The sequence below is a fragment of the Spermophilus citellus genome, assembly GCF_964194105.1.
Source record: "Spermophilus citellus genome assembly, chromosome: 9".
In the NCBI taxonomy this organism is placed as follows: domain Eukaryota; kingdom Metazoa; phylum Chordata; class Mammalia; order Rodentia; family Sciuridae; genus Spermophilus; species Spermophilus citellus.
In genome coordinates this window covers 64,930,556-64,957,290 of record NC_138191.1, presented here as the reverse complement: position 1 = coordinate 64,957,290, position 26,735 = coordinate 64,930,556, and the positions used below count along the sequence as shown (strand labels likewise).

General features: G+C 39.0%; 1 protein-coding gene and 2 pseudogenes across 3 annotated transcripts in view; all 3 read left to right on the top strand.

The window, feature by feature from the left end:
- Positions 1 to 8,537, top strand: part of LOC308655522 (guanylate-binding protein 6-like) — a 28,397-nt pseudogene extending 19,860 nt beyond the window's left edge. The window contains exons 13-14 of the transcript XR_014024292.1: positions 3,625 to 3,742; positions 8,403 to 8,537. The product of XR_014024292.1 is annotated as a guanylate-binding protein 6-like (transcript). The remainder of the gene's footprint in view (positions 1 to 3,624; positions 3,743 to 8,402) is intronic.
- Positions 8,538 to 11,501: 2,964 nt separating this feature from the next.
- On the top strand, positions 11,502 to 19,628 carry LOC308655521 (rho GTPase-activating protein 29-like; the record flags this gene model as incomplete). The annotated part of the gene is made up of 5 exons (XM_081305603.1): positions 11,502 to 12,028; positions 12,934 to 13,166; positions 15,935 to 16,250; positions 16,372 to 16,480; positions 18,778 to 19,628. Exons 2-5 carry the CDS (start codon positions 12,976 to 12,978, stop codon positions 19,626 to 19,628), a joined length of 1,467 nt encoding a protein of 488 aa, XP_081161729.1. The 5' UTR covers positions 11,502 to 12,028; positions 12,934 to 12,975.
- A 799-nt stretch (positions 19,629 to 20,427) lies between these two features.
- On the top strand, positions 20,428 to 26,101 carry LOC308655520 (endoplasmic reticulum chaperone BiP-like; annotated as a pseudogene). The gene is made up of 3 exons: positions 20,428 to 22,453; positions 25,510 to 25,661; positions 26,007 to 26,101. The product of its transcript is annotated as an endoplasmic reticulum chaperone BiP-like (transcript).
- Positions 26,102 to 26,735: the final 634 nt, after the last annotated feature.

The following is a 26,735-nucleotide window of genomic DNA, read 5'->3' as shown; positions in this document are numbered from 1 at the left end:
CAGTGCGCTTCACAGCGGATAGCCTGTGATCCACAACCGCCCTCATCTGCCCTGGCCCTGGTTCCACACACACCCCCCCCCCTCCAGCTCTGGCCAGTGGCTGGTCTCTGGGGGACTTGGCAGTGCATGGCGGGGAGGGGCTTATGTGGACAGGGTAGTCTTGGAGGTGGCTTGATAGGGCATCCAAGGGCCATGCGTGGGGATGGAGGCAGGGAGCTCTGGCCCTCTCTTGCCATGCATTTGGCGGGAGATTGAGTCCTGGAGACTGGAGGAAGCGCGGGGATGAGTGTGGGATGGCGGTGGTCGCTCTGGCGCTGCATTGGGCTTGGGACTGCAGAGATGGCTGCTGACCAATTGTCATCCAGGGTCAGGGCGGCCACAGGGTCATGCGGTGGTCCCAGAGGGGAGGCGGCTGCGGGCGGGGCGGGGTCTTCTGGGAGGATGGAACCTTGGGATGGGCGCCCACAAGCGCTAGACTTCAGGAGCGGGCACTATGGGAACCGGAACACTGTGGTCCTTGGTGATCAGTGAGCAGTTGGAGCAGGAGGACGTCGCTGAGGCAGCTGCGGACCAGAGCTGATACTCGTGATACTCAGGATACTCACGGGTTAACTTGACTTTTCCTTCTTGGTTTTCGGGTCTTCACAATCGTCTTTCCCACTGGGATCTTTTTGTAAGTGTTGTGACATTTCCTGAAATTTCATTCTGATGAGTACCTAGGTAAAGAAACTAACAAGTGCTGTTCCCTTTTTACTTTTTCTTTACCCACTTCACCTCATCTAGGCCTTGGTTGACGACTACTTTGGGGAGGGGAGAGGGGTCTAAAGGTGCAGGGACACTCTCCTTGCCTTTATTTCTGAGTGCCCCCTCTGTTGCCTCTCTATCCTACCTCTTCTCTGTCCTTTCCTTATTACTGTCCCTTCTGTTTCCATTCACCATTTTTCAACCATGACCTTAGCACACAAAGTTAGGGTGTAAATTGGAATTGATAAGCTGGGAGATCCCAACTGCTACAAGGAGAGTATGTCCCTGTGAGTATGTGGCCAGGATACCCCAAGACCCTGTGGGTGCTAAAAATCTGGTGTTCCAAAGGTCGCCCCCCTTCTGAGGAAACCAAGTGGACCAGGACTGTCCTTTTCTTTGAGTCAGACAGGTGCTGGTTTATTTCACTTTTTCACTACTGTCCCTGCCTTAGAGACCAAGGATAGGGTTCCACACTGAGTCATTTGGATCTTTGACATCCACTGAATTCTTTGGATCTTTTGGGGGAAGGGAGGAGTGTTAGGTGTTTTGTGAATATTCCAAGACCATTTCTAAACAGCAGGCAGCTTTTGTTCTATATCAGTTTTGTTCTTTTCTTCTTTGGGTTCACTTCACCTCCTTATTGAGTTTGGGTGTAGGGTCTCCCTCTTCATGAAAAATAATTCAAAATTAGATGTGAAGGTGAGTATTTAGGATGAGTAAATAAATCACAGCACATTATACATGTGTGTCTTTGAGATTTAGATCCTTTTCCCTGCAGTGAGTTCTTTAAGCAGTTTGCCAGAAATGCCAACTTAGAAATGCTACTTCATTGTTAGAACTGTGCAAGTGAGGAACAGTGACACTTAAGCCTCATTAGGTTGACAATACCTATAGCTCTGGTCTCATGATTTTGATAAAACCTTTCAGACTGAATTTGAAGAAAGCCCGATGGGCCCAGGTAGAAAAGTTTCAGCCCCCAAGTTGGCAGGATATTGAAGTTTAGCTGAGTTGAGGAATCACTATTCAGTGAACGTAGGGTAACACCAGCCCACTCCACCTCCCGAAAATAGAACAACTTCTCAATTATCATCCCCTTCACCTCCCACCTGCAAAAGTCCTTGACCTAGGAATGTGGGCCTTTACAACTGCTCTTGGTCCCAGGGGGTTAGTACTACCATTGAACAAAGATGATTCCCAGAAGGGATTCTGGAAGAATTCTGATGCTCGTCCATCATAATTTATTCACCATTCACTCTGAAAATTTAGCAGGGTCTCACTTTATGCTAGACAGACTCCCTGTAGAACCTTTCCATTTAATGAGTGGCAGAATACAATAACAAATACTAGAGCCAAAGGAATGATTATTTTCAATGGAGGGAATGAAGTGATATTTTTGTGTGAGCTTGAAAGTGAAAGGTAACTTTAATAAGCACAGAAGTGGGGAGGCTTTCTGCACAGAATTGCTGGTTATCTCTAATGTCTACCAGGATCTCACTGCTTTGACAGTGCAGCCATGTGCTCTGAGCCATTGAGGAATCTGAAAGAAAGCTCTGTAGATGGCCAGAATGTGCAGGTGTCTCAAATCAAGCCAGAACCACTTGATTTGAGACAACAAGTCACAGACAATAGCTCTGAAGAGTAGTTGGTTTGCTGTTTCTTTTTAATTTCCCACTCACTTTCATCATGGTGATGAGCCACACACATAAAGATAATTCATGTGTGTAAAGAATCCAGGGGATTGATAAAGGTTGGGAGCACATTCTGGTCTTTTCTGTGGAAAGTGGTATGTGTTTTATTAATTGTCTTTATTATTACGTGATAAGGAAATGAGCCACCTTGCTCATAGAGCAGATATTCAGCAATAATGCCTCCCTTGATAAGAGTTTTATTTTTCTTGAAGAAAGTTTCAGGATGTATTGCTGAGAAAGTTTTCAAATGTCACAGTCTTCCTTTTTATTTTATTTGTTGTGGTGTTACATATTGAACCAGGGCTTCAGGCATGCTAGGCAAGCACTCTACCACTGAACTACAGTCTAGTCCCATAGTCTTCCTTTGAAAGGAAGAGGTAGGAACTAATTAACATGTTTATAGAAGTGTTAGGGAAGGGTAAGTTCAGTTTCAACTTCAGGGTGTATGCAGACAGAACCTTCCATAATTTTACTTACAATATATTTCTCTAATATTCATTCAGTACCACCATGATGTCACATCTGTGCTTAGCATGTTAGAATGAATGGCTGGCTTCCACAGGATATTCAGGGGACTCTAGGATTGGTTGAGCCTTGCTGGAGAGAAATGGGAAGGAGAGTGATGGAGCTTATGGGGATGATATTGAGATAGCCCAGAGTAGATCTGAAGGTAGACTAAAAAAAGAAAAACAAGTTTTTATCATGGGAAATTTCAAACAGTCATGAAAGTAGGCCCAAGAGTATTTGAACTCTGTGTATACAACCTCAGTTTCAAAAATTATCAACACCTGTACAGTCTTTTATCTCTACTACCATTATACTTCATAATCCTTAAAAGCAATTATACACAATACATCAACATGGCTGTGTTCCTAAAACATTCTTTATTTATTAAAATAGGCAGCTGCCCTATATAACCTTGAATTCAAGGATGGATAGTGTTAGGTTGTATGTTTAGGTGTGTGGTTCCTGTTCATTTTAGAGTTGACTGAAATAAGGTGTGAGGTTCATCCCTCACATTATGGATATCTGTTATTTCAGCACCATTTATTGAAAGACCACGGAATTACTTTGGCATCTCTGTCAGAAATCGGTTGACTGGGATCTAAGGTGGCAGAGTAGAGGAGATCCTGTTTCTAGCTTCTCTGTGCCTGAATCAGTGAAAGCTATCAGGTGGCTTCTCCTCCTCCAGGTCTTGCCTTGAGGAAACACAACATCTCAGCGCATGTGACAGGACTCCATCCAGCGGATTTTCGCAGAATCCACCAGAGCTGTGAACACCAAACAGAACTCAGAAACTCTGTGTTCAGGTGAGACTCCAGGCTCTGGTCCCAAAGCCCACAGTTTGAGCACAGGTGCCACTCTCAAGTGGGGGAGCAGAGACACCAAGTCAGCACCTCGGCGGAGTGGCAGAACTCCAGAGGATGCTCTGCTCTCACGCAGGTCCCCAGACCACATTCTAGGCACAGCACAAGGACATCCCAGCTCCCCCCACCTCACCAGACACCCCAACTGGGAAAAGGACTGACTCGACCTTTCTCACCATCTTTGGTGGGTGTGGTTACCAGCCGGATCTGTGACTGAACAGGTACCTGGGTTCCAAATCCCCTCCTCCAGCTGCAATAACTCAGTATAGAAACGATCAGCACAAAATCAGCTCTCAGGTGAACAGGAGAGCAGTGCCACCAGGAAGCTGCCCACCTGGTGCGATTCTAAGGTGGAGGGAGTGAGGTCCCCCAGCTGAGACCTGATAAGCAATAGAGAGAAGGGGGCTAAAACCTTAGGAGCAACTCAGAGAGACCAAGATTAGGGAAGCCCAGATAAGACAGGAAGAGCTTTAGTCTTCTCACACTGGTTACCTACACCACCCTGAGGTCAGAGAACCAAGTTTGGAATAGACAACTCCACCTACTGAAAGAAAAGAGAAGAAAAGGGAACTCTGAGAGTATTTTGTTGTTTGTTTGTTTTGTTTTTTGTTTTCTTCTCTTCCATTTTATCCTCTTTCTTTCTCCCCTACCCCTCCTTCTCTGGTCCCCACAACCCCACAACCAAGAACTTTGCATGAAATAGAACTGAGTGACCATAATAATATAATATAAAGGAATTGCATAAGCCACCCCTCTTTTTTATTTCTCTCTCTCTCTTTTCTCTTTTTTGCTTCCTTTTTATTTTTCTTCCTCCCTCTCTTTCTCTTTAAACCTCCTAATTTTTACTATTTTTACTTCTTGTAATTTTCTAAACACATATATGTGTTTGTTTTTATGCATTCTACTGTCCTCCCACATACTTGTCTCCCCTAAATTACCTCCTGTCTATTCCCCTGCTGCTAACCTTCTTGATTAGAGTTCTCCTCCAAATTTCTTAAGTTTTATTAATCCATTGCCCTCACATCTTTCGCCCTTAACATAATGTCAGATACCTGACCTCCAGTTCTCTGTCCACCACCAGAAGAAAGTGTACATCTTCTATGAAACTACTGATTATATTTTAAAATATAATTGAATCTAACATTACTAGACATTGAGACTATAAAAGTCTTAATAGCAGTAATTTACACATAAGTGATGTATTGTTGATATTGGGAACTGTCAACATTGTTCTTCCCCACAAAGAAGGGATCTTGGAATATACAAGAGCACTACAAATCTATAGGGTAAAAAGAATAACACTCCAGTCCCACAGAGCAGGAAAGAAATACCAGCAACATGAAAAGTCAAGGGAAGAAAATACCACAAACAATTGAAGACAATGCATCATTAGAAGAATTATCAAAAACAGCAGAAAAAAATGACAGAGAAAGATTTCAGGATTTACATAATTCAGATATTTTGGAATCTTGAAAAAGACATTAGACAACAAATACAGACAGTGAAAGATCACTTTGACAATGAGCTACATAAACAAATCCAAGAAGCAAAAGATAACCTCTACAGGGAGATTGAGGATATATATATATATATATATATATATATATATATATATATATATATGCGTGTGTGTGTGTGTGTGTGTGTGTGTGTGTATTTTAACAGAAATCCTTGAAATGAAAGAAATAATGAACCAAATTAAAAACACAAATGAGAGCATCACCAGCAGAGTATACAACTTAGAAGATAGGACATCAGACCACAAAGACAAAGTATATCATCTTGAAAAGAATGTAGACAAGCACAGCAAAAATGATAAGAAACCACAAGCAGAAAACCCAAGAAATATCACATAGCATAAAAAGACCAAATTTAAGAGTCATTGAGATAGAGGAAGGCACAGAGGTTCAAACCAAAGGAATGAGCAATCTATTCAATGAAATAGTATCAGAAATACTTCCAGACATGAAGGATGAAATGGAAATCCAAATCCAAGAAGCCTACAAGACACTGAATGTGCAAAATCACAACAGACCCACACCAAGACACATTATTATGAAAATGCTCAATATACAGTAATAGGAGAGAATTTTAAAAGCCGCAAGCAAACAGAATCAGATTACTTATAGGGGTAAACCAATTAGGATAACGGCAGATTTTTCAACACATTCCCTGAGAGCTAGAAGATCCTGGAACAACATATTTCAAACTGGAAAGATAATGGGTTCCAACCAAGAATCTTGTATCCAGCCAAACTAAACTTCAGATTTTAAGATGAAATAAAACTTTCCATGATAAACAAAAGTTAAAAGAATTTACAGCTAGAAAACCGACACTAAAACACATCCTTGGCAAATTATTTCATGAAGAGGAAATGAAAAACATTGATAACCGGCAGAAGGAGGTAGTACACTAAAAGAAAAACTAATCAAAGAGGAAACCAAGTCACGTTAAGTAATAAAAATAAACAAATATGACTGGAAATACAGACCATATCTCAATAGTCACCCAAACATTAATGACTGAAACTCACTAATAAAAAGACATAGGCTAGCAGATTAGATTTTTAAAAAAGATCCAAGAATATAATGCCTACAGGATACTCATTTGATAGAAAAAGACATACACAGACTGAAGGTGAAAGGTTGGGAAAATCATACCACTCACATATAGTGAGGAAGCAATAGGGGTCTCCAAACTCATATCAAATAAAGTAGACTTCAACCAAAGCTAATCAAAAGGGATAAAGTTGGACGTTCCATACTGTTCAAGGGAACCATACATCAACAATACATAACAATCATAAATATATATGCCACAAACAATGGTGCAGCTATGCTCATCAAACTCTTCTCAAGTTCAAGAGTCAAATTGACCTCCCAGCACAATAATCTTGGGTGATTTTAACCCACCTCTCTCACCACTAGAGAGATCTTCCAAACAAAAGTTAAATAAACTTCAAGAAATAGTAAATGAATTCAACAAAGTTGCAGGATATAAAGTCAACACCCATAAATCAAAAGCATTTATGTATATCAGTCACAAATCCTCTTAGCAGGAAATGAGGAAAACTCCCCTTTCACAATATCCTGAAAAAAAAATAAGATACCTGAGAATCAACAAGAGAGGTGAAATAACTATACAATGAAATCAACGGAACCCTACAGGGACAAAGCCACATCAATGTTTATAGCAGCACAATTCACAATAGCTAAACTGTGGAGCCAACCTAGATGTCCTTCAGTGGATGAATGGATAAAAAAAGTGGCATTTATACACAATGGAATACTACTCAGCCTGATAAAAGAACAAAATTATGGCATTTGCAGGTAAATGGATGGTGTTGGAGAAGATAATGCTAAATGAAGTTAGCCAATTCAAAAAAAAAAACAACAATGTCAAATGTTTTCTCTGCTATAAGTGGGGTGACTTATAGTTGAGTTGGGAGGAACAGCATGGGAGGATGAGATTAATTCTAGGGAGGGGTGGGAGGGAAAGAGAGGGGGAAGGGGATTAGCAAGGATGGTGGAATGTGATGGACATCATTATACAAAGTACATATATGAAGACTTGAAATGGGTGTCAACATACCTTATATACAAACAGAGATATGAAAAATTGTGGTATATATGTGTATTACGAATTGTAGTGCAAAAAATAGAACATATATAATGGCATAAACTGACGTGAACATACTTTATATCCAGAGATACAAAAAATTGTGCTCTGTATGTGTAATAAGAATTGAAATGCATTCCAGTGTTGTCATGTATTTAAAAAAATAAATGAATTTATAAAAAAAGAAATAGCTTCACTAAATACAAGAGAGTTTACTTTGAATTCTATTTTATTCTGTTGATTTGCATGTCTCTTCCCAGGCCAAAAGCACACTGGCTTGAATCCTGTAGCTCTACAGTGAATTGTGAAGTCAAGTAGTCTAGATTCTCTAAAATTTCTTTTGCTCTCCTATATCTTTAACATTTTCATATAAACTTTAGAATCAACTTGTTAATTTCTGCATAAAAACATGCAGGGTTCTTCCAAAATCCTACATATTCAGCAATAAAAGAGAATAAAATCATGGCATTTTCAGATAAATGGATGGTGTTGGAGAAGATAATGCTCAGTGAAGCTAGGCAAGCCCAAAGAAACAAATGCCAAATGTTCTCTCTGATATAAGGAGGTGGATTCATAGTGGGGTAGGGAGGGGGAACAAGGGAGGACTCTGGAGCAGAGGGGTGGGAGGGGAAGGGAGAGAACATGGGGTTAGAAATGATGGTGGAATGAGAAGGTCATCATTATGCCAAATACATGTATGAAGACACTAATTGGTATGAATATACTTTGTATATGACTAGAGATGTGAACTATTGTGCTCTATATGTGTAATATGAATTGTAATGCATTCCACTGTCATAAGAGCATAAAAATGTGTTTTATAAGAGATCAATAAATGAGATGCTTTCTATGTTAGAAATGCAAAATAATAGCTTTTTGTAGTATATAAGTAATCTCAAAGTCTAAAATTATTCCAAGTACAATATCATGTGGTATATGTTTTTGTCATTTTACCCTTCTTACATACTAACATTTCTGTTGTAAGGACCGAGCTCCTTTGGAACATTTCAGCAATCATTAATGGCAAAAGCAGCTGCCACCCATAAGTTCAGAAAATGGAGATTTCCAGGAAGATGTCGATACTGTGAACGCATTTTCATATTTAGAGGTCTTAAATGCGAAGAGGTAAGATCTTTTGGGAATCACAATTTTTTCTTTTGCCATATACTTTTTTGTTAGGATTTTACTTATTTAGAGATGTGTGTGTCCACACACAAACACACATTTAAATATATATAAATTTGTTGCTTGTACTCCTGGGAACTAAATTCAGGGTCTTGCACATGCCATATTTTTAGAGAGAGAGAGAAGAGAAAGAGAGAAGGAGAGGGGGAGAGAGAGAGGGAGAGAGAGAGAGAGGAGAGAGAGAGTTTTTTTAATATTTATTTTTCAGTTTTTGGTAGACACAATATCTTCTTTTAAATTTTATTTTTATGTAGTGCTGAGGATCGAACCCAGCGCCCCGCGCACACCAGGCAAGAGTATTACCGCTTGAGCCACATCCCCAGCCCATCTACCCTTTCTTAAAATTGTGTTTTGAAATGGGTTCTTGCTAGATTGGTCTGGCCTTCAACTTGTGAAATTCCTGTTTCAACCCCTCAAGTAGTTGGAATCATGGGCATATGCCATCACACCTGGCTTGCCAGTACATTTTAATAAAGTCCCACAGTTTATTTCTATAGTTTTCTTCTTTGTTTTCCTGTTAACTGTAATTCACAAACCACAAATAGTACTTTTTAACATATTTTTGTCGTTATTACTCGGCCTGTATTTTGCTTAGTTGTGAATAATTTTAAGGTGAGTCAATCAGTTTTCAAATATCATTTTCTTATAGTGTCTTCTTGTCTGCCATAAAAAATGCATGGCAAACTTAACCATCATTTGCGGACATCGGAAACTTCGGGGGAAAATGCACTTATTTGGAGCAGAATTGTCCTGTGCTGCCAAAAAGGAGCCAGATGGCATTCCTTTCATAATCAAAATGTGTACTTTAGAAATTGAAAAGACTGCCTTGTGTTTACAAGTATGTTGTTTTCTCTTAAAACTCTAAAAACATAAATGCCTTTTTGATTTGTCTTAATGAAAAAGAGACTTTAAGAAAATCAGCACTCTCCATTTGTAATAACTGAATTTATTCACATTTATTTGGAAAATGTTAATTTATTTGACTTCAACTTGTATTTTTTAAGTACTAATAAAATTGAAGTAGATACATCATCTCTGTCTAGATGTCTGCATTTAGCCCTTTGTACTAAAGTAAAATATTGCATTCTGTTTTTCTTTTCTCTTCAAGGGAATTTATCGAGTGAGTGGCAACAAGGCAAAAATCGCAATACTGTGTCAAGCTCTGGAAAACGGAAGGCATTTAGTAGATCTGTCCGAATTTTCTTCACACGATATCTGTGAAGTGTTAAAATGTTACCTTCAGCAGGTTAAAGTTTTATTCTAAACCTACCATCAAATGCAAAGAGCAAAAATATTTTATATTTCATATTTTTCATTGGTATAGACTATGTCATCACCCCCCTCATTATTCTAAGATTTTATAATGATGTACTTTGATGTGGATATATTTCCATCCAGTATTCTGGCCACTCCATGAGCTCCGTCAGTTGTGAGCACTTTAGTTCTTGGAACTTTTCTTGATTTTTATTGCCATTCTCCCACCCTTGTACTTGAAGCTCTTGTTTGGGGATGTGTGTGTGTACACATACACAAACACACATATACATATTTATAAATCTGTTATTTGTACTCATGGGGATTAAAAATTCACGGTCTTGCACTTGCTTGGCAAGCATACTTGTTCTCCAGTTCCCTTACCTTTTCTTTATTGTTCTTTTTTTCTTCAAAAACTTTCTAAGACATTTCCTTGTCTTTTTCTTCTTGAATAAGTAAATTACTCCATTTGTGAGATCATGTTTTAATATTCAAGAAGTCTGATTTTCTATTCTTTTGATAACATTTTTTAAATGATTATATGATGCTCTTTTATTGTGGATATTCATAGATTTTTCTCATTAAGGGTTCTTTTCTCTATTTGGCCTCTAACCTTTGTAGAAATACAATGTGACCCTCATATATAACATTAAATTTTCTATAGCAACATAAAAATTAAAAATAAAGTGAAGCGAATTTTAATATATCATTTAACATTTTGAATATCTAGTTTTTCAAATTATGAGGTATTTTGTTTATTTATTTATTTGTATTGCAGCTCTTCTTCTTTGAAATATGGTATCTATTTTTCATTTAGAGCACATCTCAATTTAGATCAGTTGCATTTCCAGTGCTCTTTCACCATATCTGACTAGTTGCCAGCATATTGACAGCATCATTTTACACCTTCAATTTGTTCTTTATCTACCCATTTTGATTTTTGTCTTTCATGGTGTCTAGTTACATGAGTTTGGGCTTGAAATCACTTTGGAAGCACTTGAACACACATCAAGGCTTTTTAAAAACTTTGAACTTTACTATAAAGTGGTCTAGGTGGACTGTTTGGTATATGCCTAACTACATGTCTCTAGTTCCCTGTTCTGGCACTGGTGTGGTCCTCCTGGGATGGCATTTTTGTTAATTTTGATGGACACAATACTTTTAATTAATTTATTTATTTTTATGTGGTGCTGAGGATCAAACCTAGCGCCTCACACATGCCAGATGAGTGCACTACCACTGAGCCACAACCCCAGTCCCCCAGGAAAGGGTTTTTTCCTTGCCTAGAGATACAGTACCAATACTGTGGGAGCCAGGGTTACTAAGACTGTAGGATCTGTGCTTTCAGTGTGCATATAGCCAACATATCCCCATTTGAAGACAGTTACTTCTCTGTTCCTTATGTTTGGCATTGCCTCAATTCAGAGAGCCTCTGTATCCCATTGCCCAGAGAAAAAATTTCCAGAGTTTTAGAAAGGAGATTGCCCTAGTACATGGAGTGGAGACAGGATTCTATAGAGAGCTAAGCTTTCTCAGCTGGCCCACCTGCAACCTAAGCCAAGATCAGAGGACCTGGTAGTGATTGTCCACATCCCTTTAGGATTCTGAAGATCATGTTGAGTGACAAAGGGTCAGTTCTCTTGGAAATGCTGCATCAGGACTTATTCATCTGCTCTTCTACTTGTGAATTGTTGCTTTTTGTTTTCTCTATTTTCCTAGTCCTTATGAGCCTACTGTATTTTAGTGGAATTGCAGGAGGGAAAGAAATTAAGTATAAATTGCTGGATTTACAAAGTTAGCCCAGGAAAGCATTGATAACCCTTTAATCACATTCTACAGACCCCTCAACTGAGAAATGGAGGTTGATACCTTTGAATGACTGGAAGTCTCATAATGTGTCATCCTTAACCTTGTTTAGTCAGTCAGGGAGAGGAGATGAATTGGGTCCAATACAATAAACTTGCATTCTGTTGAGGAATTTTGTATGTCTAAGACTTTCATTTGGGAAAGTGTGCTCAATTCTTGCAATAGTGTTAGAGAGTAGCCTTTATCTGACTCATTGACCTAAAGCTCCAAGAGGTGATGTGACTTGCCTCAGATCCCAGAGTGGTGAAGATAGAAACTGATCACAAGGCAACACCTTAACTTCCCACAGATATTATAGGACATCAGGTAGCTAACTGTTCACTGAATTGTCTATTGTAGATCAGTAGAAACATTGAAATTCATTATGGCAGTGGATATTTGTTGTAAGAACTACTTCTTTTGATCTATTCATGGCAAATCAGCCTGTTTTAAAGTTTCATGAGATGTTGACAGTATGTTTTTGTAGGTCATATTATCTTGTGCTGATCTTCATTCTTGCCCAAGTAAAATCTGTGCCCTTTAGCACTTTGATATTTTTACCCCTTACTCATAAAATCCATGGGTTTCTGATTCATTTTATAGATTTTGTTCACTATTCTATGTTTGTTCCAGTAAAACAGCTGAAGATTATGCTATTTGGGGGGCAGATGTGAATATAATGTGTTTAGGATAGAGATGAAGAGTTTTAAAATCCCATAATGAAGCTTAAAGCTTAAACTTCATTTAAAGTTTAGAATTTCACTCATTATTAATTTGTTATTGACATAAATATAATTTATAGTCAAGATTTTGATTTGCTTTCTAAGTCACTTCTCTACCAAACATATATATTTTATTTTATGGGCAGGGATGAAGCTGAGTACTAGAGTGCTTGCATAGCATGCTTGAGGTCCTAGGTTCAATCTCCAGTACTGAAAAAGATATCAATAAATACAGATTGACTTTAGAAAATTTTGTTAATCTAAAGGGACATGCTAAATTATTTGAGCAATTCTCACTTATACTTGACTTTAACAAAGAAAACAGGCAGAAGATTTTTTCAAAATATTTATTTTTTGGTTGTAGCGAGATGCAATACCTTTATTTTGTTTATTAATTTTTATGTGGTGCTGAGGATCAAACCCAGGTCCCTGCATGTGCTAGGCAAACACTCTACCTCTGAGCCACAACCTCAACCCAAAGGTATTTTTAATATAATTTTGTTTCTTTAGCTACCAGAACCATTGGTTTTATTCCAATGGTACCAGGAATTTATGGAGCTTGCAAATGTCATCCAACATATTAACCAAGAACAGGACACCAAAAGGGACAACTCTGAAGACAACACATCTCCAAATATGTGTACGGAAATCAACCAAATTATTCTCAAAACCAAGGACCTTCTAAGACAATTGCCACCGTCCAATTTCAACACTCTACATTACCTTATCATCCATCTTAGGAGGTAAGAATTTTTATACCATCTTAGCCATTTTTAATTGAACAGGGCAATAGTATTCAGTACATTATACTGTTGTGTTATGATTTTCAAAATGATTTTTAGGATGTTTTTATTATGTGTTGGGAGAGGGAGACATTGAATACATGTTCATGCAGCAAACATGGTTCCCTCAGATGCTTCCTGTGTGCGAGGCTCTGGCTGGGGAAACTAGGATGGAAGTATAGGGTTTCTGCTATTTGTGGGCTTATCCTCTTGGGGTACAGATCTGTATATAACCACAGTCCACCATCATCCTTTTTCTAGTAGCTGTGCACAGCTTGTAGGCATGCAGAGGAAGTTTTGGGGGTAGGAATAGAGCAGAAGAGGCAAAAGCCCTTGTGTCTGATTTTAAGAACTGAATGGTGATTTGGTAGTGAATGTGCAGAAGAGCATATGAGGCAGAGAGAAACAGACATGGAGACACAAGAAAGCATTTTGCATTTAGAAAATTTGATTTCATTAGGCTACAATATAGCAAGTAGTAGCAGGAACTGTGCTACCCTTCATAGAGACTTGATAAAAAATTTTACCTACCTGGCAGATTAGTTGACCATGTTGTTTCTATACCCACTAAAGAACTTGGAATCAGGAATTTCACATATTCAGATTTGCCTGCTAGACCTTTCTGACAACAATTAAGATCTCCTTTTTAAATTTTTTTAAATTTATTTTTTGTGGCTGGAATTGTGGCTCAGCAGTAGAGCATGTGCAAGGCCCTGGGTTTGAACCTCAGCCCCACATACAAATAAATAAATAAAATAAAAATTAAAAAAATTTTAGTAGTTCAAATCAGTTATATATGACAGCAGAATGCTTTTCAATCCATTGTACACAAATGGAGCACAAATTTTCATTTCTCTGTACATGATGTAGAGTCATACCACGTGTGCCATCATACATGTACTTAGGATAATGGTGTTTGTCTCATTCCACCATCTTTCCTACCCCATACCCCTCCTCTTCCTTCCCTCTCCTGAGCCCAATCAATGTTCCTCCAAACACAGAGACCCAATTATGTATCAACATTTATTTATCAGAGAGAATTTTGGCCTTTGATTTTGGGGGATTGGCTTACTTCATGATATTCACCAACTCCATCCATTTACCCATAAATGCCATTATTTTATTCTCTTGTAATGCTGAATAATAGTCCATTATGTATATATACCACAGTTTTTTTAACTATTCATATCTTGAAGGGCTTCAAATTATTCCATGAAATAGAAAAGGAGGAAACCCTTCCAAACTCATTCTGTGAAGCTAGTGTCACCCTGATACCCAAACTAGCCAGAGACACATCAAGGAAAGAAAATTTCAGATCCATATCTACCTGATGAACATAGATGCAAAAATTCTCAATAAAATTCTGGCAAATCACATACAAAAACATATGAAAAAAAAAACAATGCACCATGATCAAGTTGTGTATTCCAGGGTTGCAAGGTTGGTTCAACATACAGAAATCAATAAATGTAATTCATCACATCAATAAACTTAAAGAGAAGAAACCTATGATTATACCAATTGATGCAGAGAAAGCATTTGACAAAATACAGTACCTTTTCATGTTCAAAATATTAGAAAAACTAGGGGTAGTAGGAATAAACCTCAACATAGTGAAAGCTCTCTATGCTAAACCTAAGGCTAACATCATTCTAAATGAAGAAAAATTGGGGGCATTTCATCTAAAAATTGTTCATCATAATCCTTGCCACTCTAGCCAGAGCAATTAGATGAAAGAAATTCAAGGGAATACAAATAGGAAAAGAAGAACTTAAATTACCATTCTTTGCCAATGACATAATTTTATACTTGGAGGATCAAAAAAACTCCACCAGAAAACTTCTAGAATAATAAATGAATTTGGCAAAATAGCAGGATATAAAATTAACACCCATAAATCAAATGCATTTGTATACATCAGTGATGAATCCTCTGAAAGACAAATAGCAAAACTACCCCATTCACTATATATATATATATATATATATATATATATATATATATATATATATATATATATATATCACAGCTTTTTCACCCATAGATGAATCTAGTATCATCCTGATAGCTAAACCAGGCAGAGAGATTTCTTTGGATAGTCATAGAAATAACAAGCTGAGAGTGTTTGAAGTAAAACCAGAACATTGATAGTGGCAATAGAACAGAGAGATGTTCAAGAGAGAGAATCATCTAGGCTAGAAAACTAGCTGTGGGCAGCTGGGAGTGTGGCTAGTGACAGAACACTTGCCTAGCACATGTGAGACACTGGGTTTCATACCCAGCACTGCATAAGAATAAATAAATAAAATAAAGGTATTGTGTCCATCTCTAGGTAAAAATTATTTTTTTAAAAAAAGAAAACTAACTGGGCAGTGAGAGAGAAATTGACAGTGCCAGTTTCCAGTATAAGAAACGGGGAGTATATCCGACATACAATGATGGAGCAATTTTTAGAGGTGTTTTTCTTCCTTCTGCTACTGAGTTCAGTAGTTCCTTCTACTTACTTGCATTTTATCCTAATATAGTACTCTGAAACTCAGTTTGGTGTGTGGTAAGTATCATAATGAAACAAAGGATTCTTTCCCTAGACCTACCTAACTTGACCCTTGACAAATGTTTTGTAGTCTTCTATAGCCCGAGTTTTCTCCAACCTTCTCAAGTCATAGTAAACTACCATTAAGGACCTCTATTAGGCAAATCTCATACACTTTATGTGTTCTTCTTTTCAGGGTTGTAGACCATTCTGAAGAGAACCTGATGAACTCAAAAAACTTGGGGGTGGTATTTGGACCCTGTCTCATGAGGCCCAGGCCTACAACCACTCCTGGTACCATCTCCTCCTCTCTTGTTGCCTATGCCAATCAGGCCCTGTTGGTAGAGTTCCTTATTACCAATGCACAGATGATCTTCGATGGGTCCCTAGAGCCACAAAATGTTTCATCTAATACTGACGTTGTTGCACCTTCGGTGGATATAAGCCCTCCTTCCAAACCCGTAATATCAACAGAACATTCCACAATGTCACAATATTTTTCTACAAAGCAAGTGAGTTTTGACCGTTACAGAATTGAATTAAATTTGTGATGTTTATGTTAACAAGTTAATAGTCTTTGAACTGTTTGAGGTGTGTTTTGCTTTTAGTTTAAAACTTTTCTTGTATCAATAGGATATTCACACTGCAGATATTGAAATTAAAAATTATGAATTGGCTACATCATTTGAGGAATCAGAATGCAAGCAAAATGCATTGGAAAAAAGGGATGCATGTCTCATTGGTGAGTGGTCATGTAACATATATCTTTGCATATTTCAAACCTTGCCAAGAAGTCATGATTAAAAACCAAGGTGAGGGCTGGGCTTGTAGCTCAGTGGTAAAACACTTGCCTCGGCCTGTGTGAGGCCATGAGTTGGATCCTCAGTACCATATAAAACAAATAAATGAAGATAAAATATTGTGTCCATCTACAATACTCATCCTTTTAAAAAAAGGTTAGTTTAGTTGAGGTAAGTTCAAACTTCAAGGTTTTATTATTTAACTTTTCTAGCCATTGAGAAAGTTTAGTGAATGTCATTTAAATGAATATCACGGTTTGTTTCTTTCTTGTAAAAAGATATCTTGAAATTCATAAATTATTTTTGTTCTCTTTCTGAGATTTGTTTTCATCTTTACTTCTTTGTCATCAATTAAAGTCAAAATAGAAAAAAGCTGGACTCCTGAAACTCAAAAAAAATAGACTCCTAAAGTTTTTTGATGTCCCTTTACCTGTGGCCTAACTTTAGCACATTAAGCACACATGTCTTCCATTTTCTTGGCTCCAGTCTTTTTGTTCTCTGTTTTTTGATCATTTTATTTCAGTGAATGGTTTCTGGTAAGGGGGTTGAAAACCTTTCATTCCTTACTGCTTTAGTAGAGCTGAATCCGAATTTTTCAATACATAGTCATAAATGTTAAATTTGATATATTAAATTAATAAAATATCAATGAGTGTAGCCTGAGAAAGTCTGAAAACAAAGACAGTCCATTACCTCTCTGCAAAGAAAAGCACTGGACTCACTGATTCCATTTATCTGATTTGATCTTATTAGCACTTCTGTGCTATGAATCTTGGCCTCATTTAAGCCATATCTAACTGTCTGAAGAAGGTAAATAATGCCAAGGGTCATGTCCCTAAATTATTGTTGATTCAGGATTTGAACCTCATCCTGTCTCATTCCTAAATGGAACCTTGTTTCACTGTCCAATGAAATTTGATTCCCAGATAGGTATACTAATAACAATAAATAATTTTAAAATATTTGAAATTTTTATTACATACCAGGTAATTCTGAGCCTTTTCTTTAGAAGATCATTAACACCACATGCCAACATATCTCCACATAGGAGTTTGTCTTGACAGAAGAAGGCAGGTAGAGCTAGTGCACTAGGCTTGCCCAGGGCAGTACTTGAGCAGGAGCTGTGACATCACCCAGGCAGCTAGAAGTGGTGCTAGAAGTTCTGCAGGACTATAAATATGTTCTGGTGGTTGCCATCCAACCACAATGGCTCAGCTCCCTTCTATCAATGTGGAGAAGGGTCCAGGACAGGAAATCACATGAGCACTGCCTGGGAAGCAGGAAAGAGAGGCCAGAAGCCTCAGGTGAAGAAGGATGTCAGATGAGATGATGACCTGCGATCATCATCAAGTGATGCTGCTGTGCACCTGTCTACAAACCACTGCCCAAGGATATGGGAGAAAGACTAGGTGGTAGGGATGAGGACTGTGGGCTATGAACAAGGCTGTTGGAAAGCCATCAGACCAGCGGCAAGGCACACAGTTGTCTGATGTTTCTCTGCAGGGAGACGCGGATCATGGCCAGATGGCTGCACCTTTCTAGCAACAGGAGATTCTGGGGTACATGCAGCAAAGACAGAGTGGGAGATGCTAGAGTTATAGGTGAGAAAATGGACCTTGGGACCAGAATAGAGGAGAAAGAGAAGGAGGTAAATCTGGAGTCTCCAGGACCAGTAGCACAATGGCAATTTTGACAGCTCTTCAACCTTCCTTTGTCCAGAGGATATTGCCATGTATTAGTGGATCAGCTGGGAGAGCATCCAAGCCCTCTTTGGTGTGTTGCCCTCAGTATGGACAGAATGTAGCTGGAAAGCAGATTAAGTGATAGGCAAAGTCCTTGGGATTCAGGACATGGCATTTGTTGGTGTACAGAGTAGTGTTACTGTTCTAGGGTTACCATTGTCTGCCTGTTGAAATCAGGAAAATCTTAACACAGAAAATATTCATTCATGGGTAGTATATAAAAACAAGTTATTACAGGAAGTGTTTTTTTTTTTTAAATTTTATGTGCTTTGTGACTATTTGTTCTCTTAAGGTGAATTTGAAAAAGTAATGCTTTAATTAAAAATGTGCCTTTAATATTGTATGGATTTTTAATTCCTCTGCATAGATGACTGAGAAAATAATGTTGGAAAAAATATGTAAGACTCTGTTCTTTGAGAGAATGCCCATTCATAAATAACCACACTTCCTTATTAACCAAGCTTCATGAAGTTAAAAAAAAATCTCTTCTTTTTCAGACCACAAAGAACTTGAATCATCATCACAAAAGATGGACAATATGTGTAAAACCACAAAACCACTTAGTCTGAAATCTGATGTGACAACAAATGATATACAGAGGCCTATGCCAAGCCCCAAGATCAGATGTTGCTGTTTACCTGTAGATAGGTTCCATCTTGCAAGCTCTCCTAATGAGAAAAACAGCAGAAATGTGGGAAATGTCAATTCAGACAAGTTTTGCCAGAATCTTACCTTTGAAGGACTTAATAGAAAAGATACCTCTACTACTGTTGGCTCCCAAATTAATGGTTTTGATCTGCAGATTCCACAAAAAACTCAGGAACAACAATGTGAACCAAAGAACTTAACTGGCAGGAGTGCAGTGATTGTGCCAAGTGTACTCCAGGAAAAAGTGACAATGAGCATCAAGGTTAGTGGTGACCATTCCAACGGTGCCACACAGCCCAACACACCAGCCAGTTCAGCAAGAGAGACACCCGTGAGACTGTCCTCTCATTCTCACCGTCTTGCTCCTGCAAGAGCACCCAGATTACTGCAGCCCCATCTCGGGACAACATTTTACAAACCACCTACCCCGACCAGCAAAGTCAGGGAGACTGAAGAGAGACCAGCTTCACCTTCAGCAGCAGTGCCTCCTAGCACAGCTCTTATTCCCCTGAGTCATGTGGAAAAATCTGTTCCAGAGGCAGACAGCACATCAGCTTATGCTTTGAAACCAGTTGCTGAGCCTAAAGAGAACTGTGAGGAGGTTGGCCTGCCTGACATGAATCCAATGTGCCAGGGACTCAGGCTAAAACAAATGGAAGAGTTACAAGACCTTGAATTTGAAATGCCACAGTTTGTGTAGGTTTTCAAAATTCAGTTTTTCTTTTTCTTGTTTCATTTTTATGTATTGTGTTTATTTTATGAAAGAATGTTGTAATAGAACCCCTTTTGTATACTATTGCCAAAGTGTATATTTTGCCTTTTGGCCTGTATTGTGTTTGCTAGTCATATAGAATGACAGTGTTTTAGTCATATAGAATGTTAGTGCTCACTGGTATTGTCTTTAAATTCTGTTTTTGAAGTTATGCATAAAATAAGTATTATAATTTTAAATTTAATATAATTTTCTCTATAAAATGATTCATGTAAATGCATCCTTAATGTATAATATTGTTCTCAACAAATAGGGGCAGTAGGGGAAAATGAGCTTTATTTTGGAGCAAACCTGGTGCTGATTCATAAAATGCTTCTGAATGCAAGTGCCTGAAAAATGTTGATTGGGTATGAATATATTTTTTTCCCACATAATGTTCTAGTGCATCTTTGACCACTTGTGTTGTTATAGCATGTATGGAAGCATTGGCAATTCACTTAACTTTTTAAATATTTACATAGTGGACTAAAAGCTTGCGAATCTGTGTTTACTAGCATTCTACTTGTCAAATTTTACATATGGTAATTAATGCAATTGTAGAAAGGAAAGGCACATCAATACTAAAAAGTTTGAGACATTGGCAGAGACAACACAGATGGACAGAGTTGAGGCATCTCGAGTGTAAGAGACCTGTAACCTCACTCCTCTCAGCTGCGGCCTGTTACTGGATTGCCTGCAAATTCTGGCTGTCTGCTGAGGAGAGCAACTGGCCAATAGCTAGGGCAAGATGAAGCTCTCTCTGGTGGCCGTGGTTCTGCTGCTGCTCTGTGCAGCATGGCTGAGGAGGATGACAAGAAAAGGACATGGGTACTGTGGTCGGCATCGACCTGGGGACCACTTAGTCCTGCATCAGGGTGTTCAAGAATGGCCACTGGAGATCATCTCCAATGATCAGGGCAAGTGCATCAGGCCGTATTATGTGGCCTTCACCCCTGAAGAAGAACATCTGATCCGAGATACAGTCAAGAATCAGCTCACCTCAGATCCTGAGAACACGGTCTTCGATGCCCAGTGGCTCATTGGCACCACTGGGAATGACCCTTCTGTGCAGCAAGACATCAAGTTCTTGCCTTTCAAAGTGTTTGAAGAGAAACATAAACATAAATCATACATTCAGGTTGATATTGGAGGTGGGCAAACTAAGACATTTGCTCCAGAAGAAATCTCTGCTATGATTCTCACTAAAATGAAAGAAACTGATGAGGCTTATTTAGGAAAGAAGATTACCCATGCAGGTGTTACTGTATCAACCTATTTTAATGATGCCACTGGCAAGCAACCAAAGATGCTGGAACTATTGCTGGTCTGAATGTTATGAGGATCATCAATGAGCCTACAGCAGCTGCTATTGCTTATGGTCTGGATAAGAGGGAGGGAGAGAAGAACATCCTGGTGTTTGATCTGGGTGGTGGAACCTTCTATGTGTCTCTTCTCCCCATTGACAATTTGATGTCTTCGAAGTCATGGCCACCAATAGAGATACTCATCGGGATGGAGAAGACTTTGACCATCGTGTTATGGAACATTTCATCAGGCTGCACAAAAAGAAGACTGGCAAAGATGTTAGGAAAGAAAACAGAGCTGTGCAGAAACTCCAGCGTAAAGTAGAAAAGGCCAAGTGGGCCCTGTCTGCTCAACATTAAGCAAGAATTAAAATTGAGTCCTTCTATGAAGGAGAAGACTTTTCTGAAACCCTGACTCAGGCAAAATTTGAAGAGAAAACATGAAGCCTGTTCAGAAAGTACTGGAGGATTCTGACTTGAAGAAGTCTGATATTGATGAGATTGTTCTTGTTGGTGGCTCTACTCAAATTCCAAAGATTCAACAACTTGTTAAAGAGTTCTTGAATGGCAAGGATCCATCCTGTGGCATAAACCCGGATGAGGCTGTTGCATATGGTGACACTGTCCAGGCTGGTGTACTCTCTGATGATCAAGATACAGGTGACCTAGTACTGCTTCATGTATGTCCCCTGACACTTGGTATTGAAACTGTGGGAGGTGTCATGACCAAACTGATACCAAGGAACACTGTGGTACCCACCAAGAAGTCTCAGATCTTTTCTACAACTTCTGATAATCAACCTACTGTTCCACTCAAGGTCTATGAAGGTAAAGGACCCCTGAAAAAAGACATCCACCTTCTGGGTACATTTGATCTCACTGGAATTCCTCCTATGGGGTCCCCCAGATTGAAGTCACTTTTGAGATACATGTGAATGCTATTCTTTGGGCGACAGCTGAAGACAAAGGTACAGAGAACAAAAATAAGATTACAATTACCAATGACCAAAATTGCCTGACACCTGAAGAAATTGAAAAGATGGTTAATGATGTTGAGAAGTTTGCTGAGGAAGACAAAAGACTCAAGGAGTGAATTGATACTTGGAATGAGTTGGAAAAGTACGCCTACTCTCTAAAGTATCAGATTGGAGATAAAGAAAAGTTGGGAGGCAAACTTTCCTCTGAAGATAAGGAGACCATGGAAAAAGCTGTCGAGGAAAAGATTGAATGGCTGGAAAGTCACCAAGAAGCTGACATTGAAGACTTCAAAACTAAAAAGAAGGAACTAGAAGAAATTGTTCAGCCAATTATCAGCAAATTCTATGGAAATGTAGGCCCTCCCCCAACTGGTGAAGAGGATACAGCAGAAAGAGAGGAGTTGAAGACACTGATCTGCTATTGCTGTAATATTGTAAATACTGGACTCATAACTTTCCTTAGGAGAAAACTGAGAGAACTTAAGTCTGGAATGTAATTGGAATCTTCACCTCAGAGTGGAGTTGAAAATGCTATAGCCCAAATGGCTGTTTACTGCTTTCCATTAGCAGTTGCTCACATGTTTTGGGGAAGAGAGAGAGGAGGAATTGGCTATCTTAAAAAACTGGATATTAAAATGTGGGTCAGGATGTGTGTTCACCTCAGAAATGTTCTATTTAACAATTGGGTCATGCACATCTGGGGTAGGAACTTTTTTCTACTGTAAGTGACACCAATAAATGTTATTTAAAAAAAAATACTGAAAGTTTAGAACTGTCATAAAATAAAAATTTGTACAGATAAAGCTAAGGGAAAAAACACTATCAGAAGCAATAAAACCATCTAAAGCCAAATAACTAAACTATATAATTTAAATTATATTTATATATTATATATTATCTATTATATATTATATACTACATATGCAATACATTTATATAATATTATAATTTAAATTATATAGATAAATTATTTCTTATTTGGCTTTAGATGATTTTAATACATTTGATAGTTTTTAACCCCTTAACTTTATCTGTATAAATTTTTATTTTATGACATTTTAACCTTTTTTGTATTTTTTATAATGGTCTTAAAAATGCGTGCTTCAGATATTTTTAATTTCAATGCATTTTCTCTTGACATTATGAGGGTTTGGTTAAAACCATTCCTTTGGATGTATGCCTGTAATCCCAGTAGCTTGGGAGGCTGAGACAGGTGGATCTCAAGTAGAAAGCCAGCCTTAACAATGGAAAAACTCTTAGCAACCCTGTCTTTAAATAAAATTCAGAATAAGACTGGGGATGCGGCTCAATGGTTGAGTGTCCCTTAGTTCAATTTCCAGTTCCCCCAAAAAAAATCCTTTTGTATGAAATGTTTTGACTTATAAATCACTTTACATACTTTTTCTACCTGACTATCAACCAGTGAAAACGTATATGTCATTAGAATTGTGCAATAATTTATTTAAGTTCATTTTGGGAGTATAGTAAATCACATTGTTTGCAATTTGAGAGATGTAGATGACTGAATGTGTTTCACTTATAAAATACCCAGTTTTTATAAACTAGTCCATTCCTGTTATTTTCTGGGTTTCATCATCTTGACTAAAATATGATGTAAAAGGGACAAAAATAAAATAGCCTTCTTTGGTATGTGTGAACTATATTGTGAGTCAATGTTTTTGTATGATCATATTATACTTGATAAAAATTATATGTACAGGTTTATACACACATTATTATATGTGAATTATTTCAAGTACAATAAGTTATTGTGGCTTCTCTGAAATTGTTGCCTCTTGGAGTATGATACTTTAAGATTATTAACTATTGACTCAGTGATCAACACATGGGCTCATCACTTGACTATGATATGAAATGGGTTTTAGGGCATGTTGTCTTATAGTTCTCCATAACATTAAGAACTAAGGAGAAATGAACAAATGGCCTTTTTAATGCTAAAGCCATTTTTTAGCCTTCCTTATACAAAGTACAAGAATCAAATTGGTTTGAAAACTTAAAAATAAAATCAGAGCTAACATTTATTGAGCTTTGTGTATTTAGACTTTACCAAGTTGAAGTTTCACAGCAACCTCTAATGGGTAAGGAAGCATTTTATAATTCCTGTGTTACAGATGAGGAAACTGAGGCTTAGCTAAGTGACATGCTTTTAGTTTTCAGAGATTCAGCAAGCAGAATTGAATCTCAAATACAGGGTTGTGAAACTTTGATTAGTGCTTCTTTTTTGGAGTACCAGAGAGCTACATCTGCCACAGTCTGGCTGGGCACAAAAGCACGAGCGACTCACAGCCTTGTAGATTCAAACATCAATTCTTTATTCCCGAACTCACACTGGCACTCTACAATCACGTTCTGGGGAAATTCACGTTCTGGGCCAAATCCCCTGGGCTCTGAATCCCAAATACTCTCTGAATCCCGTGAGAACTCAATGGGAACTCAAGGAGCCGGCAAAACTGAGGCAGCAGGATACACCCTATTCCCAGCAGGGTACACCTTAAACCTGGAACAGCCCTGAACCCAAGGAGCGGGATACTCCCTAATCTCAGCAGGATACACCCTAAACCTGGATCCGCCCTGGTCCTTGAGCAAGGTCCCTTTACTCAAGCATACATGCAATGTCACTGCAAATGACCTGGGTCCAATATGGAGAGTCCTTCCTCTAAGCAACATTGGGTAGGCTGACAAAGAAATTGCCATGCGTCATTCCTACTTGGCAATGGCTCTCAGCACACATCCACAATCCTATTTTGTTTTTTATTTAGAGCAGGGTCTCACTGAATTTCTTAGCACCTTGCTTTTGTTTTGCTGAGGCTGGCTTTGAACTTGCAATTCTCCTGCCTCAGCCTCCCAGTGGGATTACAGACATGAGCCACTGTGCCTGGCTGGTTAGTGTTCTTAATAAATGTGATTACTAAATAATAGCAGGAAACACTGAACAATAGAAAATGCATCTTTCGATGTTTCTATTGTAAAATACACTTACAATTTGCCATTTAGACCATTTTGAAGTGTACAGTTAAGTCACACTAAGTATATTCACATTGCCCAAGGTGGCGTGTATTGCTGCATCATCAGTTGACTGAAAGCAGAAGGGGGGAAAGGGATGTGAATGATGTGTGAAGCCTCTAATAAGGGCATTCATTCTGTTAAAAATATAGAGCCCCATGACCTAATCACATGTTTTGACTTACTAATCACTTTACATACTTTTTCTACCTGTACTATCAACCAGTGAAAACGTACATGTCATTAGAATTGAGAAACAATTTATTTAAGTTGATTTGGAGAGTATACTAAGTCTCATTGTCCCTTTGGCTGCTGTCACAATGGTGATTGTCACAACATACACATTTGGGAAGAACATATTCAGACCATAGCAACCATGTTTAATACACTTTAAAGAGAAATTCTGGATAATCATGGCCGCTGCGTACCGGGGGTTGCTGAAGTCCTGAGCATGGTGCTCAGAGCAGCGGCTTTAAGTGAGATTTCGTGAAGCTTGTTAGAGTTCCTTTCACCGTTAATCTGTAGCGGATCACTTTGCCAAGCAGCAGGAGGAACAAAGAGATCGAAAAGGAGACGCTTGGCTCCTGGACGCATTGCTGCTCAGAGCCGGAGGCGCTTTGCTCCCATCTGCTTCCTCTTTTGCTTCGCTCTGGGCAGAGAAGCTGAATGTGTAATGTGTAAGTACCCAAGGCAAAGAAAGCTCACTGTGCCCCTCTTTTTGAATATTTTTTTTTCCGGGAGAGTTTGTGGATTGGGATTGTTTGCTGGGCCTTGGTTTCTGTGCGGAAAATTCACTCCTTGGGAGCCGCCATTTGCTTTCTGCTTGCTGTCTTGCTCTGTTTGCACTGTCTGGCAGCGGCATCTAGAGGTTGGAACTTGGCATTGCATCTAATAGACTTAAGAACTTTGTGAATAAGCCAATGTGTCAATAACAACTCATGCTCTTATCACCTTAGAGAAAAGACTTGTGGCTTATTAAGTCAACTTAGACGCTTACTTGCTATTCTGGATTGCCCCACTAGACGCAGAGGTCCAGATCCGCCAGCCACAGTCCACGCACTGTGGCGCGCGGCTGCAGGCCCGTCTGCCCGCAGCAAACGTACCTAGGTCCCGCTAGCCTCCGAGACGCAGCTTGGCAGGAAGAAGTCTTTAGCCAAGCCTTCATGAATTAGCGAGCTGGGAGCTGAGGCCAACTGGGGAAGGACCAGTCCGACCCCTCCCTTCAGACACTCGGGCAAGGAGCCTGAGGCCCGCCATAGCAGAGAGGTGACGTCATGGGAGTTCAGCCGATGGAATTCCTTCCCAGCAAAATCCACTTTAGCAGGTTGTGACTCCCTCCCCATCCAGATACAAGCATCCAGGAAACTTTATGGACCTCTCAGGGGTCGTGTCCTTAGGGAAGTAGAGGGGATCCCTGACCCCCAAACCCCCATATCACCAGCGGTGACTCCCAAGGTCTTAGCCACCAGTTTACCACAGCACTGGGGCTTAAATGGGACACGCGGTAGGGCTGCAAGTGTAACTGGATCTCTGGGGAACCGCTTCTGGTGAACAGGACCTGGCTGGCTGGCTGAAAGGAGGAAGGGGAGTAAGGGTCAGAAAAGTGAAAGGGCTCTGGACTGACTCCCAGGAGACGCCTTACAAGGATCGCTATGGGCAGGTAGAGAGCAGAAGCTCCGCTCGGAGGGCACAGCTCCGCCTACTGGAAGAGAAGAAAATGGATCTCTAAGACTTCAATTTTTTTCTTCTTC